Source organism: Lissotriton helveticus, chromosome 6 (assembly GCF_964261635.1).
Source record: "Lissotriton helveticus chromosome 6, aLisHel1.1, whole genome shotgun sequence".
Classification (NCBI taxonomy): domain Eukaryota; kingdom Metazoa; phylum Chordata; class Amphibia; order Caudata; family Salamandridae; genus Lissotriton; species Lissotriton helveticus.
Window position 1 is genome coordinate 297,887,294 of NC_136067.1, and position 24,055 is coordinate 297,911,348.

Genomic DNA, 24,055 nt, shown 5'->3' on the forward strand with positions numbered 1-24,055 from the left:
CTGGAAAATGGCACAAGTAATACCTCTGAAAAAAAAGGCTAATATACACATTTCCCAGCTACAAAATCTTCGTCCTATCTCTCTCCTCCCCTTCTGTGGGAAGGTGGTGGAGAAGATAGTAAACAGCCAACTTATGAAGTTTGTCGAAGAGAACTCGCTTCTCCACTTTACGCAATCAGGGTTCAGAGCAGGCCACTCTACTGAGTCGGCGGCTCTATTCTCCACAGAATGTTTAAGACAACTTGCAGATGAGGGGCAGACAGCAGCATTGGTATTATTAGACTTGAGTGCAGCTTTTGACACCGTGCTGCACTCAACACTGCTGTCTCGCCTCTCAGATCTGGGAGTAGACGGGCCAGCTCTGAAATGGATGGTATCCTTTCTGGAAAACCGTAGTTTCCAAGTACAATGCCCTCCATATAAATCATCTATCCACAAATTAAAACATGGGGTACCACAGGGCTCAAGCTTGAGCCCCACGCTTTTTAATCTTTATATGGAGCCGCTAGCCCATATAGTGGAAACTTTTGGTGTGGATATCGTCACATACGCTGACGATACCCAATTGATAATTAAACTCACCCACAATCAACCAGAGGATGCCATCAATTTTTCCAACTGCATGCGCTCTCTGGCAGGGTGGATGCATAGCAATTGCCTACGCCTCAATGGCGATAAAACAGAAGTGTTGATAGTGGGCAAATCCCCTTCTGCCTGGTCGCAGGCTTGGTGGCCATCAGAACTGGGCGCACTTCCCCACCCCGCTAACCTGGTGAAAAACTTGGGAATATGGCTAGATGCGGAGCTTTCCTTTAAGCAAAAAATCAGTAAAGTTACGGGTAAATGTTTCGGTATTTTAAAAACTCTTCGGAAAGTCCTAGATCTCCTCCCCATTAGCGCCAGGAAGACACTCATTCATGCCCTGGTTACTCCACACCTTTTTTTAGGACTAAGCCGTAAATGTCTACATCAACTACAGTGTGTCCAAAATGCCGCGGCCCGCATGGTATTGAATCTCCCCCGCAGAGCCTCCGGTAAAACAGCACTACGAAAACTTCACTGGCTCCCTGTTGAGGAACGTGTTAAGTTTAAAGCTCTATGCTTCGCCCACCGCATTGCCCAGGGAAAAGGACCCAGTTACCTACGCAACCTGCTGACTATTCACCGCCCCACCAGGAACCTTAGATCTGCGGGAGCGATGCTGTTTCAGCTCCCTCGCGTACGTAAGACCAGGATGGGAGGTAGCTCCTTTCGCTTTCTTGCAAGTAAGCACTGGAACAATCTCCCGCTAGATCTACGCATGGAGCCCTCTGAAACAATATTCAGGCTCAAACTTAAAACATACCTTTTCCCAAAGTAATATTGGTTTTGTACCCCTGTACCCGCGTGGGCTCCTTACCTCGGCCTCTTTGATATACTGCAGCATTTCTTAGCGCGGGGACACACTGTCATAAGTGTAACCAGGCGCTTTATAAGTGTTTTTATTATTATTATTATTAATAGCAGTCCATTTGTGCGGATTGTGAGATTGTCTTTGACATGATGAAATGACCCAAGTTCTTGCATGTTGACAGTCTTGTCACTTAATGTCTCCTCCAGGTGTCTCCACGAGTTCGTGCGGATATGATGTATTATGTTCTGGAGCGTGGCGCCCTTAGCATTGGCTTCTATGATAGCTTATAGTGGGACTGCGGGTGGCCTTGCTTAATCAATGATCCTTGTTGACGTCCTGGGTTATCGCAATATGTATTCTACTGGGTTCTCCGTCTTCCCCGGTTTGTGAACAATGGTGTACGTATATTCTTGGAGCCGAATACCACACCGTTCGATCCGTGGTGGCATCTTTGCTCGAGGATTTCCGAAGATCGTTAGGACGACATGGTGGTTAGTAATTAGCGTGAAGTGCTTCCCGTAGATGAAGAGATGGAAGTACTCACACGCCCACACAACTGCCAGACTCTCTTTTATGGGCTGGGAGTAAGCTTTCTCTGTGTCGCTGAGGCTGCGACTATCGTACGCTACAATATGTCACTATTCTCCTTCATCATCGTATTGAGCTAAGATGGCTCCCAGTCCTACAGGACTTGCATCGACTGTGATTTCTGTTTTCTTGCGGGGGTTGAAGTAAGCTAGGTTGATGGCAGACTCCCTGTTGTTTTGATTTGGCTGAATGCTTGCTCACACTTGGTGGGCCAATGAAACATTTGGCCTGGTCTTGTGAGCTCCCGCAGGGGGTAACTGATGGTGGCGTAGTCCTTGATATAACGGGCACTGTAGCTAGCCATACCCAGGAAGGATTGTATATCACTGACATCTCAGGGGCATGGCATGTCAGATAATGCTGATACTTTTTCAGGATCAGGTAGCATCCCGTCACTGGAGCAAATGAGACCGTAGAACTTTAGCGTAGACTTGTGAAACTCGCACTTGTCTCGGTTGAGCGTGAGGTTGGCATTTAGAAGAGCATGACACACGCGATCAAGAGCCTTGCCGTGTTCCTTGCGAGTTTCACCAAATACCAAAATGTCGTCACTGTAGTTGAACAAGTTAGGAATGTGCTGGATGACTCGCCGCACCGCCTCTTTAAATATTTCCACTGCCGAGGAAATTCCGAAGTTGAGGCGTTTGTACCTGAAGACCCCTTGGTGCGTGGTAAAAGTGGTGATGTACCGGGACTTCTCGTGGAGCTCAAGCTGATGATACCCCTTGTTTAGATCTAATTTTGCTCAGTTCAGGCGGGTGATCATGTCGCTGATGTGGAGTCCATGATGCCTTTCCCGCTCAATGGCTGTGTTCGGAGCTCGCATATCCATGCAGAGATGCACTTTGTTCTCTGATTCCCGTTTGGGCACTACTACCACTGGCGAGACCCACAGGGGGTCCCGTTGACCTCTCGATTATGTCTGCTCCCAGTATATCCTATAATTCTTAATCCACCGCTTGCTGGAGGTGAAAAGGTACTTTCCGGTGATGTTGGGCCACAGGGGACACTTATTCATTTATGTGCAGTCAAACTTTGAAATAAGCAAGTTTTCCTAGTCCAGAGAACAGTTTTGGGAAATTACTGATATCAGGCATGTCATCCACTTTGTACAGGATTTCCACTAGCGTCAGGCGCTCCGCTGTGGGTAAGCTGTGAAGACAGTAAGCCACTTCAGGGCCTTCTATGACATGGATTTGGGCATGAACGGTCCTGTCTGCGTATGTCAGAGATGTACGGAATTGTCCTAGGAACGGCAGGGGTTCCTTGGACATCCAGGTGAAAACACGCACAGTGGCCGGCTGTAGTTTGGGTTTCAGATTCATCCTCTTGTACTCAGTTGTGCATATGTAATTGAGTGATGCTGCAGTATTTAAAACGAACTATGCAGGGTGGTTTCCCATTTGAATATGCAGCCTGGGTTACTTCTTTAATCGGTCAGGGTCCGCGACCATGCAGACATACTCATCGCTGTCTTGAGAAATGGGAGTGAGTGTGGTTCTGAAAATCTGGATTCATATAATAGTTCTGGACTCGAGAATTAAAACTTCGTCGAAACATGACGAATTTGGTATCAAAAGACCAAGAATGACGAGTACATCATGTACATGTATTTTCAGCCTATTCGAGTGACGATTTCACCTCGAAATCGTCACTTACATTCTGAACCCTTGGCTCCCATTTATATGTTGCCCTTTACATAGGCCTTAATCCAGTTGAATTTGATTCCACAAGGACACGTACTCCTTAATCGACTTTTCCCTGACCTCAGTACAAGTTGGAACCATTGCCCCAGGCCGAACTCGTTAGGTCAGTTCCCTCCCAGTGGTCGAGCAAGATAGCATCTAGGCTCAACAAACCATAAAACCATTTCAGCGCGCACACCTGCCATATCTTGCTCACATCTATCTCCACTCTTTTGCTTCACTTACTTTATGGTGGGGAGGTGCCCGTTTTTATTAGGGGTCCAGTGATATCTGATGAAATGTTGGGCCTTGCCAAATGATTTGTTGAAGGCAGCGCAAAGTGAAATATGGACAGGTCATCATGACTCTGCTTTTTCTTTGTACCAAAATATGTTAACGATTTACTTTACAACCAAGAATGTTTTGCCCGAGGCCCAAAATTGTGTATAAGAAGAGAAGCCTGACTTTGCAAAAGTGTGCAGTCTCCTGAGAACATACCCGTATTGTACTTCTAGGACACTTGTTACCTTGGTTGCAGCCAATAAACTAATCTTTGACTTCACCTAGAAGACTCCGAGTTTCTGTAGGTCTGGATCAGGAAGAACCCGAGGTCTCTGGGTGTTGATTCCCTGGCACCGCTGGGTTACCGGTTCTGTGCCGGTTCTTAAAAACCCAGTACCTCAGTTGGCGCCCAACGTTTGGGGCGATTCCAGTGGTACCAGTCAGCCTGAAGATCGTGAGGAGCTTCGTGTGGAAATTCCGGAGGACGGCCAACCACCTCATCGACCCCTGCATGTCGACGTGGTCCGAAGGTCTTTGCTGCGAGGTTCCCCGCTTCCCGACGGCTACAAGGACTGCTGCCCTGGCTATCGCCCTGATTTGGACCCTTGAAGTTTTTGGTAGAGCGAAACACTGAGACGAGTCTTCTGGTGACGTCATCGATATTTCAGTTAAGTATAAGTGGAGCGTCTCCCAGTCCTTAGTTGGACTTACTTTTGGGTATCTTTGGATACAAAGTTTTGTATTGGTACTTGCAAGCACCAAAACCGAAGGACTCGTGTATTCACGAGAAATATCGTAATCGATAATCCTTTGAAGTTTGGAACTAGACTAGAGAGCGAAGATGCCTAGTCTTAGACTTGGGAATTTGTTTTGTCTTGGTAGTAATAATAGGGACTCCCGATTGGAGGACTCATGCCCGGTTCCTCCAGTTGGAACTCCGACTTACGAACTGTATGTAAAACATGGGGTAGGCCCCATCACCTACAACGAAGTATGGATTAAATACACTAGGAAAGATGGTGTTCTAAAATGGCCCCAATATGGTAGTTTTGATTCTGAAATCTTAGACAACCTTGAAGTTAAACTCTTTAAAAAGAAAGCCCGGACGGCGATGTTTGACTCTTTCCGCTTATGGCGTAAAGAAGCCAAACAAAAAGAAAATAAATTAGCTAAGAAAAATAAGAGAGAAGGGGGACTTTCAGTAATGCAAGCTGCTGTACAGTTTAAAGATAATGAAGAAGAGCAGATGAATGAGCAGTTGCACAGGCAACGTAAAATGGCAATAGATAAGTGTTATCCAGTTTTGCCGTCTCTTCAGCAAGAGGCAGCAAAAGAGCATGAAAAAGACCCATTAATGTCGCATTTACTAAATTCACCACCCCCCTATGCGCAGAATGCCACAGCACCCCCGCAACCTTTAGTTGCGCAAACTACGCCTCCTGCTCCTCAACAGCACCCACCAGCTGTTCTTCAGCTGGCTCCTACTTCTTCGGTGCAGCCTCCTCCAGGCCCATCGACCACTTCTGTTTCACCTGTGTTTTCTACAATTTTGCCTACTGTACTTTTTACGCCTCCTAATGCTCCCTCTACGATTTTGCCTAGTGCCCCCTCTATTTCCCCGGATACCTCTTCTGCTATCTCTACCCCCACCTTATCTCACCCCGTTTTTCCATCTGTTTGTCCTTCAGTTTCACCTTCCATTTGGCAGAAAATGGCCAGCACTGTTACTAACCTTCTTTTACCTCTTTTCGGGTCGCCTACTACGACCCCTAACATGGGAAGAAGACAGTTGCGAAGTCAACTACCTGATTACCAAGAGAGAGATTCTCTGAATGGTTTAGCTCGGAAATGGGTCATGGACACTGCAAAATATGATGTACAGTCTGTCATGGAAGTCTTCAATCAATGGGAAACAGCGACACAGAGATATGTTTTCGAACAGATGTGTGTTTTCCTTTGCGAGGATTTAGAAGACAATGACCAGGAATGCATCCCACGAGAAATGTGTCGTGTACGATTTAGGTTCGGAGAAGGTATGATTGTAGGTCCAGATGTGGAGAAAGCAGTTGAAATGTTATTATCATATCGGAGTAAGGGAAGCAGTTCTGGGTCACCATCTGAATCTAATACATCCAGTAGGAAAAAGGCGCGACAATACCCTATGAGAGAAGTTCCCCCACAATGGAGAGAGGGTGACACGACTGCTGTCCCACCTATTCTGCCACACTTTCAGCCTGTATGGGTACATGTCCCATGGAAGCGAGCTGAAGTTTTAGCACTCAAACAAACATTACCAGATCCGCGTAAAAATCCTGCAGGGTACTATAAAGAGTTGTCACAAACTGCTGGGTCATGTATAATGAATCTAGCCGATATCGATATGTTATTTGGAAATGTTGTTCCACAGCCTTTATGGGGTAAAATTCGTCATATAGATCATGACCAGGAATTAGGTGACACATGGGCTAATATTACTGCTGCAGATGCCCGACAAGTTGGTGGTGCCAAGCCTTAGCCTTTGATAGCAGAACTCCCTGGTAAAATAGTAGATTACATGAAAACGATAATGCCTGCAATACGCGTAAATTGGGATAAGTTGTCTGCATGCAAGCAAAAGAAAGAAGAAACTGTTTCAGATTTCTTCACCAGGTTTGAAGAAACATTTGTTGACCACAGCGGTCAAGATATGACCACAGAAGGTGGTCAGAGATTGTTTGTCGATAAATTCGTGCACAATCTGCTTCCAGAATTGTGTAAAAAATTAAAAGATTCAGAAAGTTCTTGGGCAGTCTCATCTTCAGCCCAGATATTGGCTACCGCACAATATTACGAGAATAGGGACAAAGATGAGAAAGATAAAGTGGAAAAGAAAACTAGAGAACTAAAAACGAAGGTTTTGCTACAGCAAGCCTATCCGCCACGTGGTGGTGGTAATCAAAATAATAATGGTCAAAATCACTACCAAAATACTTTTCAGCAGCCTCAACAGTATCAGAGAAACTCACAAAGATTCGAGTATACTCAACCCCGTGTATTTGTAGGCCCCAAACAGTGTTTATATTGCAAACAAGAGGGTCATTACAAGTATAATTGTCCTGTCCTATCACAACGTGCAAATGGAGTTTCTGGTGTAAGAGGTCGTGGCAGTCAGCAAGCACCTAGAGGTAGAGGGCGTGGAAACGCCCCACAGGACGCACGTCCCCTTTCACCACAAAACTCTATGAACAGGTTTGATCAGCAAAATAACGTATCTGACAGGACAGCTCAATACTATGTTGATGATTATTACCCAGAAAATGAGCAGTGGGAGAATAATGATTGCTAGGACAGCCATAGACAAAGAGAGGGAGTTGTTTCAGTTCCAGTAGATCAGAGTGGACCTTACGTTGAGGTGATTACATCAGGTGTGTCAGAACCTTTTCTGTTGGATACTGGTGCTACAAAGAGTTCTATTATGCACTCCAAGCTCCCTGGCGCACCTTTGTCTGGCGAAATGAACGTTTCTGTAGGTTTTTCTGGCGCCCCAGTTAGAAATCCGATTTCTGACCCTTTATCTCTTTCTGTTGGTCCTTGTGAATTCGAAGCACCCCTTATTCTGACAACAGGTTGTGGTGAAAATTTGTTAGGATTGGATTTGTTAAAAAGATTGTATGCGACTTTGTACTGTTCTATTTCAGGAGTGCAACTTACTTTAGGTAAGAAAGTAGTTTCTCCCATGTATTTGTCGAGAGATGCACTTCCAGCAGAATTATCACTTCTCCCAGATATTCTTTGGGCTACTGGTCCTAATGATGTTGGTCTTTTAGAAATTCCACCATATGTCGTAACATTGAAAACCAATGTTAAAATGCCACGAATTCCTCAATACAAAATATCTAATGAGGGTGAAAAAGCTTTGCTAGCGATCGTTTACGAACTGATTGGAAAGGATGTGATTGAAGAAACACGAGGCAATGTCTGCAATAGTCCTGTTCTGCCTGTTTTAAAACGAACTGACCCTTCTCAGCCACCTGTGTACAGATTCGTGATTGATCTTCGAGAAGTAAATAAGATAGTTGTGCCACAATTCCCAGTTGTCCCCGACATTACCACATTATTGACTATGATTCCAGCTTCTGCTTCATGGTTTTCAGTGATTGACCTAAAGAATGCTTTCTTCAGCATCCCAATTGCTGAGGAGAGCAGGGACATTTTTTCCTTCAGTTTAGGAGGTCGAAGCTTCCGCTTTAAACGCGCTCCTCAAGGCTACTGTGAAAGCCCCTCAATATACAGTCAAGCTCTGAAAACTCAGCTTGACACGATTGTTTTGCCTAAAGGTGCCACTCTTGTACAGTATGTGGACGATTTGCTCATTGCTGCAGATACTGAGAAATTTTGTAAAGAGGCCACATTGACATTATTGCGTCATCTGTGTGATCTGCATCACAAGGTGTCACTTTCCAAGCTTCAATATTGCCGACAAGAAGTGACCTACTTAGGTCACCTCTTATCGAAGGAGGGAAGGAAACTGACCCCAGAAAGAATTCAGGCAATAGCGAAATTGAGTGTGCCAAGAACACAGAGAGAAGTGCGTGCTTTCTTGGGCATTACATCGTACTGTAGACAGTGGATTCCAAATTTTTCGTTATTGGCCAAACCCTTGGTGGCATTAACGTGTAAAAATACACCCAATCCCATTCCTTGGTCTGAAGAGTGTCAGAAAAGTTCTCTCGAATTACGCACAACATTATGTTCGGCTCCTGTATGGGGTAACCCCAAATACAGTAAGCCTTTCACATTGTATGTCCACGAGAAGGAAGGCTGTGCATTGTCTGTGTTGACTCAGTTATTCGGAGGTAGACAGCGGCCATGCGCCTATTTTTCATCAACTTTGGATCCGGTAGCACAAGCATTGCCAAGTTGCTTAAGGGCCACAGCAGCAGCAGCTGTTTCTATTCGACAGTCTGCAGGTCTAGTAATGAATAATACACTAATCGTGATGGTCCCGCATGCAGTAGACACATTGTTAAATAGAACCAAGACACAGCACTTAACTAGTGCTCGACTGTCCAGTTACGAATTAACGCTACTAGCGAGCCATGTGCACATAAAAAGGTGTAGTACCCTAAATCTAGCCACATTGTTACCAATTGCGGAGGAATCAGATGCTTTAGAACAGCACGATTGTTTCCTCACAACAGAGGAAGAGACAAAAGGGAGAGTGGATTTATTTGACACTCCTCTTGCTGAATGTGATGGTACATTATGGGTAGATGGTTCATGCTTTAAACTCCCAAATGGTAACGTGACTACAGCATATGCTGTCACAACTTTGCACACAGTTGTTGAAACTGCGCGAATACCACATGGTTCAGCTCAAGCCGCAGAATTAGTCGCACTTACGAGAGCATGTGTGTTGTCTAAAGGAATGAGAGTGACTGTCTACACTGATAGTCAGTATGCTTTTGGAGTGGCTCACAGTTTTGGACGATTGTGGAGAGAACGTGGGTTCCTGACTTCGCATGGAGCTAAGATTCAGCATGGTCAGTTGGTGAATGAGCTTCTTGAATCACTGACCTTGCCCCTGCAAATGGCGATTGTGAAATGCAGTGCTCACAAGAAGGTGACTGATGATGTAGGTCGCGGAAATGCGTTTGCTGATGAGACCGCTAAAGAAACGGCAAAGAATGTGATGAGCCGAATGTATGTTGCAGGCCCTGAAAGATGGACTGGTGAGGTTGGAATATGTGAGGACACGATAGAGAGTGTGAAGTCCATCCAAGCTGAGGCCACAGAGAAAGAGTTGAGCACGTGGAGAGAGAGTACAGGAAGAATGGATGCAAATGGTTGTTGGGTTGAATTGACAGAGCATCAGAGATGGTTGTTACCCGATGCATATGTGCTTGCAGTGGTTACAATGGCTCATGGAATGGCTCATATCAGCGTGAAAGGGATTTGCGAGTTGTTGGCCCCAGTATGGAAGAATTCAGGGATTCCCAAGTGTGCAGAGAATGTTGTCAAGAATTGCATGGTATGTCTGAAGCACAATCCTGGTAGGGGAACCCCAACTCCAGCTGGTCATTTTGCACCTCCTACGTATCCGTTCGAGGTTTTGCAGCTAGATTTCATACATATGGAGAGGTGCAACAACTTAAAATACGTGCTCGTTGTTGTTTGTGCCTTCTCAAGATGGGTAGAAGCCTATCCCCTAAAAGACAATACTGCCTTGTCCACAGCAAAAGCCCTTGTAAAAGAGTACTTCCCCAGGTTTGGAATGCCTAGAATGGTCTGGTCTGACAATGGAAGTGAATTTGTGGGTCGTGTGATGAAAAGAGTGTGTGAAGGGCTAGGCATTAGGCAGAAGTTCCACGCTGCAAATCACCCCCAATCAGCTGGATTAGTGGAATGTTACAATGGCACGCTAAAACTTAAATTGGCCAAAATCCAAGCGAGCACAGGTCTTAAATGGCCTGACGCTCTACCCTTAGCACTCCTATCCACCAGAATGACTGTGCATTCGCGAGTGAAACTCAGCCCTTACGAAATTGTCTTTGGCCAACCAGCCAACATATGGAGAGTGCCTAGGCCCACGAAGTTCAGCGAGCTGCAACACCCTATTTTGCTTGATTACTTGTATGAATTGACGGCTAAATTGCGTGTTTTACATCAACAGGTCCACAACACCCTGCCTCCGGTCTCTGAGACTCCAAGTCACTCCATTGTCCCTGGATCCTGGATACTCGTGCGAAACTTTCAAAGGACAAAGAACGACCAGCCCAGGTGGACCGGGCCGCACCTCGTCCTTCTTTCCACGAGGTCAGCAGTTCGAGTGGAGGGGAAGGCCAACTGGATCCACTGGGTCCATTGCAAGAGAATCCCTTCACCTCCGCCACATGACCAGTGGATCCAGAAAGGTGCCACTGACTCAGAACTTACAACTGTGCCACGTGTCATACCTGTCAGCGATGACCGTGTAAAAGAAACTAACCCTGAATGTGAAAGCGAGAACATTTTTCAAGAGACTGTGCCACCACCAGAACAATTTAACTCTTTGGAACCTGAACTCCTGTTTCAGGACCAGACAGTACCAGGGAAAAGACGCTATAATTTGCGACCGAGTAAAACAGACTAATAAAAGTGATTCCTTTTTATAAATTGAGACCAAGACCTATGGACAACTGAAATTATCCTTTTTTCCCCCCCAAGTACTATTTTTGAAAGTGCAGATCTCCCATCTAGGTAACTTGCTTATTTTTGTTTTTCGAACCGCCATCCGGGTTCCGCTGCTAGGGCCGCGGTTGATTAAAGTCTTTTGGGTGCAGCTGACGACGTTAGGTCGGTAGTTCTGGTTGGTCCAAGGGAGTTGCCCTAGACTGACGGAAGCATCCTTTAGCAGAGGCAACCTACCACCGCGGGCAGCACCTTAGAGAGGATGGAGTTTCCTGATGTGGAGAGACCTGCCAAAACAATGAACTTTAAGCAGAGACTGTGTCACACGATGACAAAGAAAAGTTTTATAATATTGTGTATTTTTATGCTATCCAGCGTAATGATCTTTTTGATAAGTTATGTTTTATTCTCTTTCCATATAACATTTGCGCCTACTGCATCACCCATACCTCCTCCTACTGTTTCCTCTCATTCTTTCCACCCTCTGCCTGACCACGAATCGAATAGGAGATTAGAGTTCATTAATAACTCCTTTGTTCAGTTATTACACCAACACCAACTAGTAATGAACACAACTAACTGTTGGGTGTGCGGTCTCATGCCTCACACAACGGATAGAGGTATCCCCTATTTGGTCCTGCCATTTAGTCACAATGGTTCAGTATGGGCATATAGGACAATGTTCATATATGCACGAGAAGTCCAACCCCTACGTTCTGTAAAAGACAACCTCAAGACTAGCGCCCTAGTCAAAGGTATAGTTGACATGATCAAGGAAGTAACTTCTTATGAAGATACTCCGGATGATGAGATACTTGCATATGTAGGTTGGAACGTGACCGGATATGGCACTACTTTAAGTGAGAAACAGCAAGCCAAAAGATCGTCCCCTATCTGGATCGTACCCCATCAAGGTCAAATGTGTCTGCAAGGTATTGGCAAGAATCCCAGAGCTCAGCTAGGGAAGAGTATCTGTACAGAAACGTACGTTTTTGGATCTCAGACTTCCCCTGTGTTTTTAGCCGCTAAGGGTACTTATTTCATCTGCCATGATAGAGCCTATACATGGTTGCCCCCTGACTTCTCGGGCTCATGTTTTGTTTCATTCCTGTTACCTCCCACCTACACAGCAGCGGCGGATTACCACCGGACAAGGGTAGTTAGAGGTGTTTTGAGTAAAGAAGACACTGCAGGTCAAGAATTTGGGGACTTTGCAAAGGGTTTTCTGCCGTTCTGGGGATCCATGGCTAACAGTAGAAACATAAGGCAATTAACAAGGGTAGTTGAATCCACCGTGATTGAAACTGCTGGTGCCCTTAGTAACTTAACCGCTGAGCTCCAGTCGGATCGACTTATGACCCTTCAGAACCGGGTCGCTTTGGATGTTATACTTGCAGACCGAGGTGGAGTATGCAAATTGATCCAATCTAGTTGTTGCATTTTCATCCCAGATAATGCTCCAACAGTGTACAGGGCCATCTCCAAACTGCATAAGATTTCCGAATCTATTCATGTGGATAAAGGAGATTGGTCGTTAATGGGATGGTTCTGGGAACTGATATCTGCCTGGGGATGGAAAATTCTTATGGTCATTGGGATGGTCTTAGCCATTCTTTTCCTGTTCTGTCTGTGCATACAGTGTGCTCCTGCAATATGTGGCCTCTGCGTTACATCATGTGTAAGGAAGCCTGTGTCAAGAGATGAACTAAGTACTAGAATGATGTTACAGCAACATCTCAATGACTTTAGGAATATAGATCTGGACTCAGACTAACATGAGGATAGATTAATTGCCTATGTAAGGGCAAAAGGAGGGTTTGTGGTTCTGAAAATCTGGATTCATATAATAGTTCTGGACTCGAGAATTAAAACTTCGTCGAAACATGACGAATTTGGTATCAAAAGACCGAGAATGACGAGTACATCATGTACATGTATTTTCAGCCTATTCGAGTGACGATTTCACCTCGAAATCGTCACTTACATTCTGAACCCTTGGCTCCCATTTATATGTTGCCCTTTACATAGGCCTTAATCCAGTTGAATTTGATTCCACAAGGACACGTACTCCTTAATCGACTTTTCCCTGACCTCAGTACAAGTTGGAACCATTGCCCCAGGCCGAACTCGTTAGGTCAGTTCCCTCCCAGTGGCCGAGCAAGATAGCATCTAGGCTCAACAAACCATAAAACCATTTCAGCGCGCACACCTGCCATATCTTGCTCACATCTATCTCCACTCTTTTGCTTCACTTACTTTATCGTGGGGAGGTGCCCGTTTTTATTAGGGGTCCAGTGATATCTGATGAAATGTTGGGCCTTGCCAAATGATTTGTTGAAGGCAGCGCGAAGTGAAATATGGACATGTCATCATGACTCTGCTTTTTCTTTGTACCAAAATATGTTAACGATTTACTTTACAACCAAGAATGTTTTGCCCGAGGCCCAAAATTGTGTATAAGAAGAGAAGCCTGACTTTGCAAAAGTGTGCAGTCTCCTGAGAACATACCCGTATTGTACTTCTAGGACACTTGTTACCTTGGTTGCAGCCAATAAACTAATCTTTGACTTCACCTAGAAGACTCCGAGTTTCTGTAGGTCTGGATCAGGAAGAACCCGAGGTCTCTGGGTGTTGATTCCCTGGCACCGCTGGGTTACCGGTTCTGTGCCGGTTCTTAAAAACCCAGTACCTCATGAGGGCTGATGATTCCCTTGATGACGATCGTCGAGACCAATAAGAGGTGTGACCGGCTACTGGATCTCGATGAGCTGGTGATCAGTCTCTTCTCTCTCGTACCGCTCTTGCGTGATGATGAGGTCCCGGGTTACATTTGGTTGGCGCGAACTCCTTGCGATAAGTCTTGCACACTGTTTTAAAGTGATTGTCTTTCCCAGGGCGGTGGCACTGTTGTCCCATGGCGGCGGCACTGTTGTCCCATGGCGGCATGGGCAGGTGTGGGGGTAGTCTTGGCCGCAACGATAGCACTGCAATCGTTGTTTCTGAGTTTTGCTGTTCTTGCTTCCGCCACGATTTTGGCTCATGGGTTTAAAGGGTTTCCTGGGATCTGACTGGCGCTGTGTGTCTGCCCGAGAGTGCAGTCGAAAAGCTTGCTCACGTTTCTCTGTCTTGCCTGCTTCCATCTTTTTCGCATGCTCTTCGCTTGGTCATTTATGCGCGCGAGCTCTTCGATGTCATCTAGGGAGTGATGTTTCTTAGCAAGCGCCGGGATTCAGATACGCACCCTTCTATGATCCGTAGTCGAAGTGCATTTTTGGTAGCGAAGTTATCGAAATCACAGTATTGGGCTAGGCGCTTAAGGCGCGTAATGAAATCGCTCATCGCTTCATCCTTTTCTTGGGACGCTAAATTGAAGGTGTAGCATTCATAGCCTAGGTTTCGCTTGGGGAGGAATTTTCTGTTGAGTGCCTCCCTCACGTCTGCGTAGGAGGCAGACGTGGCCGGTGGTAGTTCCTTGATGATTTGTCCAACGTCTTTGCCCACCAGATTACGCAGAGCGATCAGTTGTTGGTTGGGGTCCAGTACCCTCGATCCTTTCATGAAGTCCTCGAAGTCTTCCAGCCAGCTTTGCCATCTAGGACCCATGCTCTTTCCAGATGTCAGCATCAGGGGTTCCGGGGGGCGCAGGAACGATACCCCTGGCAGCCCTGGGAACCGGTTGCCCATTCTGGAAGGAATCTGGGGGCGTAGACATGACGGCGCATAGGCGATTTTGTTCACTCTTCTCAACTCCGCAGCGTGTTTGCGCTGCACCTGGTATTGTAAGGGTGTAGCTGGCAGCAGAGGCACGCAGGAGTACTGTCGCATTCCTCCCCTGTAGTAGAGGTAGTGGTGTTTTTCTGCTCTGCCTGACTTTAAACGGCAGCCAGAATGGTGGCAGGGTTTTCCCAATGTTAACTGCCTGACCTCAAGATGGCAGCCAGTTAGGACAGGCGTGCGTGTGCCACAGACACGTGGTGAAGAGACTTACCCCAACTCTGAGATTCTGGGGGTTGGCACACGTTTGGAGCGGCTGACAGTGCCGGCGGCAGCAGCGTATGGCAGGTACTTGGCTCTGACGCGGGCCACTGCACAGCGGGTGTTGGCATCTTTGATGCAGGCTCTCTGCCTCACTGCAGGTGATGCAATACTGCACAGGCAGACGGGTTCTTCCGCATCCCACCCTCGTCGCCAGTTTCGTGTGTCAGCATGAAATGACAAGACTGACAGCAGGAGATCGTTTGACATTTATTCTGCACCTTTGTTACTCCCCTTTCCGGCCCGCTCCCTTCCGCTTCCTCCTCTGCCTGGTCATGGCGCGCAGCGCCGTGTCAGGCATGACGACACTACAATAGGTCTCACATTATCTTCAATCATAATTGATCTGACTGTACCAGTTTGTAAAATGAATGGTGCTTTTGGTCTCTAACTGTATGACAACTATCCACTACATCTGCTTAGCCCTGAAGAAGAAGTTCACCACCGCGAAACACATATTGGCTGTGACCATATTGATGGACTGTTGGTCCTATTGGTAAAGGTGATTTTAAATATCCAGGAAATAACAGTAGTGCTCGCAATAGGAGCTTGCGTTCTTTTAGCCATTCATTTTACAACGAACAGTGAGTAAGAACGCAAAATGAACGTAACCCAAAATTTCTGATATTACACAAATAATGCCAGTGATTTAAATTCCATCAGAACCAAAAATGTCTTAAGTAAGCTTCATGGCCAAGCCGCTTCTTTAGGATTTCCACACACACCGTTTACAGCCCCCTTCTAAGACTACTTTTAGAACAGAACGTTATGAGCAGCAAAAAAAATCTAAGCAAAACTTCGTTTTACTCATACACTGAGTAAAACATGTCCACGATGAAGAATTACAATGTTTAAAAGCTTATTCATGTTATTTAAATATGACTATAGTCTAGCTGTATGTTTCTAGTAACAGTAAGAAACTGAAAAAAAAGAGTTTATTTTGGACTAAAGCATTTTCTCCGAGACCTAATAGTGTACTTACTATACGGGAAGTTGCACCCTTCCAATATGGCGGTTAAATGAGCACCATTACAATGATCGTTATACTTCCTCAAATGTCCTGGAAAGGTGTTTCGGGTTCCAGTCTTGCTTTGATGCGCACAAAGGAAGACTCGCTCTTTCAGAATACCGTGTAGTCGCTTTCCCAGGAGCGGCCGTGGCTGGAGCAGGCTGGGTCCACACGATGGAGAACGGGGGAGAGATATTAGCCTCGGCGCACTCGCATTTCCAGCAACAGAAGTACGATTTGGCAGAACAGCTTTATAGCAAGTTCATTGCCATGCACGATGCCGCAGGCACACGTGCCAGGTAAGCGGAATCTCTAGGACTATGTGAGCCTGGGACTGCTTCAGAGATAAGCGGTCCCCTTACTAAAACAAAACGTACAAGACCAGGTTGTAGTAATCCTAGACTAGTAAACGCTTGCTCGCATGCTTACGGCGGCCATTTTAGGTGTGGGAAAATCTGGTTTGTATTTAACATAGTGATTTGAAATGCGCAGTCTAGTGGCAAGCAATATGACTTCGTATAGAAACAGATACCCAATCGGAAGCCAAATTGAATAGCTGCCCGTAGTGATCCTAAGTAAAAAGGGGATCCAGGTGATGACACTGCATCTGTATTGTGCCTGGCGTTACAAAAAATACGACCCGATTCCGTCGTATCCTAGGTTTTACGTATTATACCTAGGATACGATGGAATAGGGTCGGTCCTACCTTGTGGCTACTCTGTCCCTTTACAACGTGTTTATCCAAGGTGTTTATTAAGAGGTGAGTCGCAATAGCACATATTTGCGTATTTTTTGTAATGCCGTGCGCAATACAGATGCAGTGTCATCACCTGGATCCCCTTTTTACTTAGGATCACTACGGGCTTTTCACGTTTGCATCCGATTGGGTATCTATTTCTACACGAAGTCATATTGATTTTAGGAGTCTGTTATACCGTTCCATCGCACAACGGAGTGGGTGAGTTCCTTGTTAAAGGATAATGTGATATCGGACTATAATTGTTAGTGTGTTGCTTTGGCTTTGCCTACTGGCACTGTAAGTGATTGTAAATATTGACTGGGGCATATGCTTTGTCATAGTATTTTATGTGTTTATGTGCTGAATACTATGTACACTTTATCTCTAACTGAATTTGATTTGGGAATTACATCACATTATACTTTGTTGTTTGTTTACAGTTTTGTGTGGACATATAATAGTGATAATGGGCAACTGTATTAGTCATCAGTTGTGCCTTTTCTATGTCTTTCTCGACCAGATTGCCCGGAGACGTAGCCTATTTCGCCGTGGAGACCCTCTTCCCAGTGGGCTACGTTTGTTGTTTTTTGACTCTTAATTTGATTCTGGCATCATCTAAGAATCGATTAATAGGTGGGTGTGTTTATTAGTATAGACCTTTCAGATGGTGTGTACGAATCCTTGGTCTATACTTACATAATTCTCTTTGTGGGAGTATGTTCTAGGGTGTTGACACAGTTGTTTTTGGTCTTCTTATATTTAGGCATGGTTTGATTTGGTCGCTCTTCTTCTCTTTTTTAATTTTTTCTATTTGGTCACAATCCTTATTTCTTTTTCTTTTGCAATTATTGGGATTCAGTGCAGGGGACTCAGTACTGATCCCTGGGTTTACTTCTTTGTTTTATGTTAAGTACATAGCTCTCATGTAGTTTACAACTATTGGGACATATTTTCTACTATAAACACAGATCTGCTTTTGAGCATTTTTTTCAGGTGATCTGCATGGGTTGTGAGATCTTGGAGTAATATAAAGTATATATGTTTTACCAATATAGTACTTGGTTATTTTGGATGGAATATATTGACTGTGTATATATTTTCCTTGTGTCTACAGCCTTGAGAAAGTCTGAGTACTAATTGTGTACAGACGAAACATGTGTTGGCTGCTTTTCACGTTTGTATACGAGCTTTCAAAATAACAAACAATAAAGAACACTGTATACTCAAGCATTGTGACCTGTCCATCATGTCCTGTTGGAACTTTGGATACTTTTATGTAATTACGATTTTTTTGTGACTGTTTATGTAACTTGGAATAATATTGGTCTATATTTTGGGTTATGGTTAGGACCTATTATATATGTATTATGGGTGTGCTGTATTAGCTTTCTCTTTGGATATTCATTTTGATGAGACTGATCAATGGCCGCTTTAGAATTTAGCGATCTCGCAGCTCTCCAACTTACTCAGAAAATGTCTTATGCAACACATTCTAAAGGGCACCCTCTCGACCCGGTTTTCTCTAATTTACAAGAGTTACGATGTTTGAAACCCATCCCCATCCATTGGTCAGATTATTATCTGATCTCTCTCCTTCGGTCCCCCAAGTTTGCTATTTCATCTGCTCGACCAACTAGGAAAAACGCTTGCAGTTGGCCTAAGCTCATATTAGTAGAATGGGTCACGGTTTTGGAAAACACCAAACCTCCTATTGATAGTGACCCTACATTATCTAACGATCAACTTAATAGCTAGATTGAGGGGTCTTTTGACCAGGTTCTGCCCAAGAAGAATATTCAGATACAGACAGGGCCTAATAGATCAGCCTGGTACACGCCTAATCTTCGCGAGCTGAAGCAAGCGTGTAAAAGAGCTGAGAGAAGCTGGAGGAAAGATTTTTCTCCCTCCAGGAAAAAGCAGTGCAGGGATAATATTAAATTATACAAAGGTGAAATCAAATAAGCCCAAGCTCAAAACTTTGGTGAAAAAGTAGCTGGTGCAGTCAATTCTCCTCGGGAGACTTTTAGCATTGTTAAAAAACTCCTGAAAGCCTCTGACCCCTCAGACAACCATGAGGCCACTGAATGCCGCTGCAACAAACTTGCTGATTATTTTTATTACAAAATTCAAACTATTTGTTGTTCCTTCTCTGACCCTTCTCCTATCCCCCTGACGGAGGAATCTAAGGGGAGAGGAGTTGGCCTAACGGCTAAGGCGTTCGACCTCGGACCTGGGGAACTGGGTTCGAGTCTTGGTAATGACGCTAAACATCCTGTGATTCTGGGCAAATTACTTAATCTCCCCGTGCCTAACAAAAATTAATGTGTGTCCTCATGTAACGTAACGTAACTGGTGCTATGTAAAGCGCTCTGATACCCGATAAGCATCACTGAAAAACAGAGTCTAGACCCTGACTGCCTCAGTAATTACCGACCCATTTAGTTACTTCCCGGAGTTAGTAAATTGGCAGAAAACACGTCAACCAGATACTTTCAAGACATTTGGAAGCAGGTAACCTTCTGCATGCGTCCCAAACCGGGTTTCGACCGGGCCAAGGGACTGAAACTGCCATATTGGCAGTCGTGGAAGACTCCAGAAGGATTCTGGATGCAGGAGGTTCTCTGGCTGTGCTACTCTTGGATCTTAGTGCGGCCTTTGACACGGTGAACCACCGTATTTTAGTCCAACGCCTCCAAAACATGGGCTTATCTAGAGTCGCTGTACATTGGCTGCGATCCTTCCTGGAGGACAGATATTTTCAAGTATTTGAAGGCGAGGCCATGTCAAGCCCCCGGCCCCTCAATTGTGGGGTGCCCCAGGACTCGTCATTGAGCCCTACTCTTTTTAATATTTACATGGCCCTTCTTGCGGATATCGCCCTCCCCTTTGGGGTACATATTGTCACTTATGCGGACGACACCCAATTGGTGGTCGCCTTGAACCAGAAAGACAGAGCCCCCACCTGTCTTGGCCCTTGCCTCGAAGAGGTGACTAGATGGATGCAACATTCCCATTTAAAACTCAATGGAGACAAAACCGAGCTCATGCTCCTTGGTAATTCCTCCCCTTCTGAAGTAGCTCTCTCGTGGCCAGCATGTATGGGCCCGGTCCCTGCTCATAAACTGGAGATAAAGAGTCTCGGTTTCTGGCTGGACTCTGAGCTGTGCTTCAAATCCCAAGCTAGAAGGGTTGTTGCATCTTGCTTTGGCATACTAAGAATGTTGCGTAAAGTTCTCCCTTTGCTACCCGCTCAAGCAAAAAAGCTTGTAGTCCAAGCGCTTATTCTATCTCGCTTGGTTTACGGAAACGCCCTGTATTTATGCGCCACCTGCTCGGTCCTGGCTAAGCTTCAAACGATGCAAAAGTCTGCTGCCAGAACACTCATGGGCATTTGGAGCCGCCAATCGGCAAAGCCGGCTTTAAGGGCTCTCCATTGGCTCCCAGTGCGTGAAAGAGTCCAATTCAAAGCCCTGTGTGTTGCCCAGAGGCTGATTGGAGGGAAAGGACCAGCTATAATCTCTTTTTTTGGTCTAGCCCTACCATGCAAACAGGCAACTATGTTCAAACGACCTTCATCTGTCTCTCGTCCCCAGAATTAAGAAGGCTAGAAGCGGCGGCCGTCTTTTTTCATACAACATCGCCAAGCTTTGGAACTCTCTCCCGCTTCAATTAAGAAAGGAACCCAATTACATGACATTCCGTAGGATGCTTAAAACCTGGATTTTCCCTAAATAAAACCAGAGGTCTTCTCCGAATAACTTCGCTGCTGCCTTGGCTGATAATGTTCACAGCGCTGGGATGCCCCCGGGTAACCACGCGATTTACAAATGATGTTTCTTTAATTCATTTAATTCATATTTTAGACAAATAGCTCCACCCTGTAACAAACTGTCTTAAGTGCTGGTGTTGACAATTAAGTGGTGGTGCGGAGCACTGTAAACCACCGGCTCAAATTAAGCACTGGACTCGAGGTCCCCGGGGCCAAATGCTAATAATACCTCCTGGTAAATATTGCAATGCTTTAAACTTCGTTCCTTAGAGGTCGCCAACACTTTGGATGTCCAACCACTTACTATGCTGTTGTGAAACCTAAAGCATGAAAAGTTGCTCAGAATCAAAATTCTATTAATAAGGACACTAACCTAAAATGGTACTTAATGGCTATAAAACTGCCCAAAAAAGACATGCAAAACTGAGGAGACAAGCTCTTCCTAGTTCCGCACCCTATTTTCTGTACACTCAATCAATCAATCAGTCAATCAGGGTATTTATTCTAAGCGCGCTACTCACCCAGTGAGGGTCACAAGGCGCTGGTAGGGTGGGGTGGAAGCAGCTCCCGTCAGTCCTTGAGCCAGGTCTTGAGGGTCTTCCTGAAGATATGCAGGGTGGGGGCATGTCTGATGTTGATAGGGAGCTCATTCCAGGTCTTGGCCGCGATGTAGGAGAAGGTTCTTCCACCCCGTTCTTGCTCTACAGATGCGCAGGGGTTCGGCGAGAGCGAAGTCGGCGGATCAGAGGTTTCTCTTTGGTACGTGGATGGAGATTCTGTTGTTGAGGTATGTGGCCCGGTGTTGTGGAGGCATTTGTAGGCATATGTGAGTATCTTGAAAGTTACTCTCTTCTCGACTGGAAGCCAGTGGAGGTTTTGCATGTGTTGGGTGATATGATTGTGTCGAGGGATGACTAGGACGAGTCTGGGTGCAGTGTTCTGTATGGTCCTGAGTTTGCGGATCAAAGACTTGTCGATCCCAGTGTAGAGGGCGTTTCCATAGTACAATCTGATGGTTGGGGCCCGATTACGACTTTGGTGGTGCAGCGTTGGACCCGCCCCGCCACAGCACTGCCAAAGCCATGGTCAGACTTCCTGCTAGATTAGGAGTCTTCTCCTGTTTGGCAGGCTTTTTTTTGCTATTCCCATGGTGGTGCTTCTAAAAATGGGAACTGCAATGGGAAAGCCAAAAACAGTTCTGGCAAGGCATGACTGAAAAGTCCATGTAATACAGGAACTGGGCGCAGGTACACAGGGGGGGCACATGCTGTGTTCCCCTGTGTGCATCCCTGCAGGGCCCCCTTTGTTTCCTCTCCTCCACGCTGTAGGCAAGGATGGAGGGCCATTGGCAGAACTCTTTGTGAGCAAAGAGCCAGCACAGTTTCCCCACTCCCGCACAAGAAAATTTCCATTTGTTCTTGGTGCAACTCCATCGGGCTGAGTTAGCTTCTAAATGCTGTATTATTAGAGAAAGGTATTATGAAAAAATATAAGAAAAATAGTCTACTTATTCACTTTAAATGGATGACTGGCTGATTCATTCCTTCTGATAACTGATCACTTCCTGAGTTATCCTACTGCCTGAAAGCGACAATGAATTTTTGTTTAACTTGATATGCTGAATTATTGCATTGTATTTAGTTTTTTTACAATATACTGAGATTTGCCAGTGTCCCAGATAAGTGACAACGTTCAGCCTGTGTAAAAAACCTACAGTGACATGCATAAAGTACTTATTTCAAATAAAAACTGGGAAGCTATAATGAAAGGCATAAGTCCAATCACAAACGGTAAAGTATTGGAACCAAAAAAATAGCACAAGCATTGGCAGAGTGTGTAGGTTTTGCATTTGTGACCATTTGACTTTTGTAATGGTTTTTGCCAATGCTCTGCAAAACCACCCAAAAAAGAAAAATGCATAATGATGCAGCTTGGGCCACATCATTCGGTAATAATATGAATAATGACTTATATGTACTATCGTGCATTTATGCTGATTGGCGTGGGTGCCATTTTCTTTCTCTTTTTAATTTTTTTTTTTTTAATTACTGATAATTACCGATCCGAAATTGTAGCCATCGATGGGGGAGCAACGAAGGAGAAGGTGGAAATGAAGCATTGGAAAGCGGACAGGGAAGCATTGGAAAGCGGGCGGGAAAGCATTGAACCGGGGCAGTGGGACATAATTAAAAAAAACTATAATATTTTTTTTAAAAAAAGCCAAGGTTGAGGAAGGGGAGGAGGAAGCAGTGGCGAGACTGGAGGAATGTTGAAGCAACACTGAACTTGTAGGGAGGTGTCCGGGCAGCGCACAAGGGAGAGAGCAAATGGGGGAGTAGGGAGCGACAAAGTGCTTGAGGAGAGGGATGCAGGGATTTGGTGTGCAGAAAGCTGCACATAAGGGAAAAATCATGAAAACACATGCATTCTCATGCAGTTCTTGAAGAAAAAGGTAGTTCCCTAAATGTGATCAGTGACAGAATGCAAGTTAGCAAATCAAAAGGATAGTAAATAGTCGATACCACAGAGAGGGACAAATGCAAGCAGAGGAAGCAGGGCCGGACTGAGAACAAAAACCAGCCCTGGCTTTGAAATATTGCGGCCAGCCCATGGGGTTGTAGGCTGGTAGCTGTGTAATGTGAAACGATCTAATAAAGGTCTTTAAAAAAAAAAAAAAAAAAAAAAAAAAACGGCCCTGGCAAAGTGCTCGGCCGCACCCTCCACCCCCGCCCCCCTCACGGTTGTTGGGGTTACCGCCGAGCTCTTTGCCAGGGCCGGTTTTCAGCCGAATTTGTTACAGGGCCGATTTTGCAGCTATGCTGCAAAAACGGCCCTGTAACAAAAACGGCCCCCAGGGGGCCAAAACCGGCCCCCCTTCCGTGCGGCGCACCAGGGGATTGCCCAGTGCCCGCGGTGGCCAGTCCGGGCCTGAGAGGAAGGAAATCCATTGAATAAGCAGCAAGCAAATGCGAGTGACAATTTAGGTAACCAATGCTAAGCAGTGGATGGGCTTACAGCCCACTGCAAGTTGTTGGTATGGTCCACAAGAGATTTTCACCTGCAAGCAGCTAAAGCTATTTGCTATGCGAAACCTATAAGGAAAAATATCTTCTACAACCCATTATACCAAAAGTGACCTATAGATTGCTGGAGTAAAAGTGTCTAATAGTTAGATCTAAGCTCTTTTTTCTCAATTTTGTGTTTAAACAGATGCAGTGCAGATGAACTGGCTATGGCATACAATAACCGAGGACAAATCAAATATTTTAGAGTTGACTTCTATGAAGCGATGGATGACTATACAAAAGCTATTGAAAGCAAGCCAAATTTCGAAGTTCCTTATTACAACAGAGGATTGATAAGATACCGACTAGGTAAATCTTTGCATGTAGTTTCAACTTTACT

At 45.3% G+C, this 24,055-nt stretch overlaps 1 protein-coding gene across 2 annotated transcripts in view; it reads left to right on the forward strand.

The window, feature by feature from the left end:
* Nucleotides 1–24,055, forward strand: part of TTC32 (tetratricopeptide repeat domain 32) — a 46,609-nt gene that overhangs the window by 21,237 nt on the left and 1,317 nt on the right. The window contains exons 1-2 of one of the 2 annotated variants that reach the window (XM_078647745.1): nucleotides 16,179–16,440; nucleotides 23,861–24,024. In XM_078647745.1, coding sequence (XP_078503871.1) covers nucleotides 16,316–16,440; nucleotides 23,861–24,024 — 289 coding nt within the window. In that variant the 5' untranslated portion in view covers nucleotides 16,179–16,315. Of the gene's footprint in view, nucleotides 1–16,178; nucleotides 16,441–23,860; nucleotides 24,025–24,055 lie in introns of those variants that run through there. The other variant, XM_078647746.1, reaches the window with a different exon arrangement.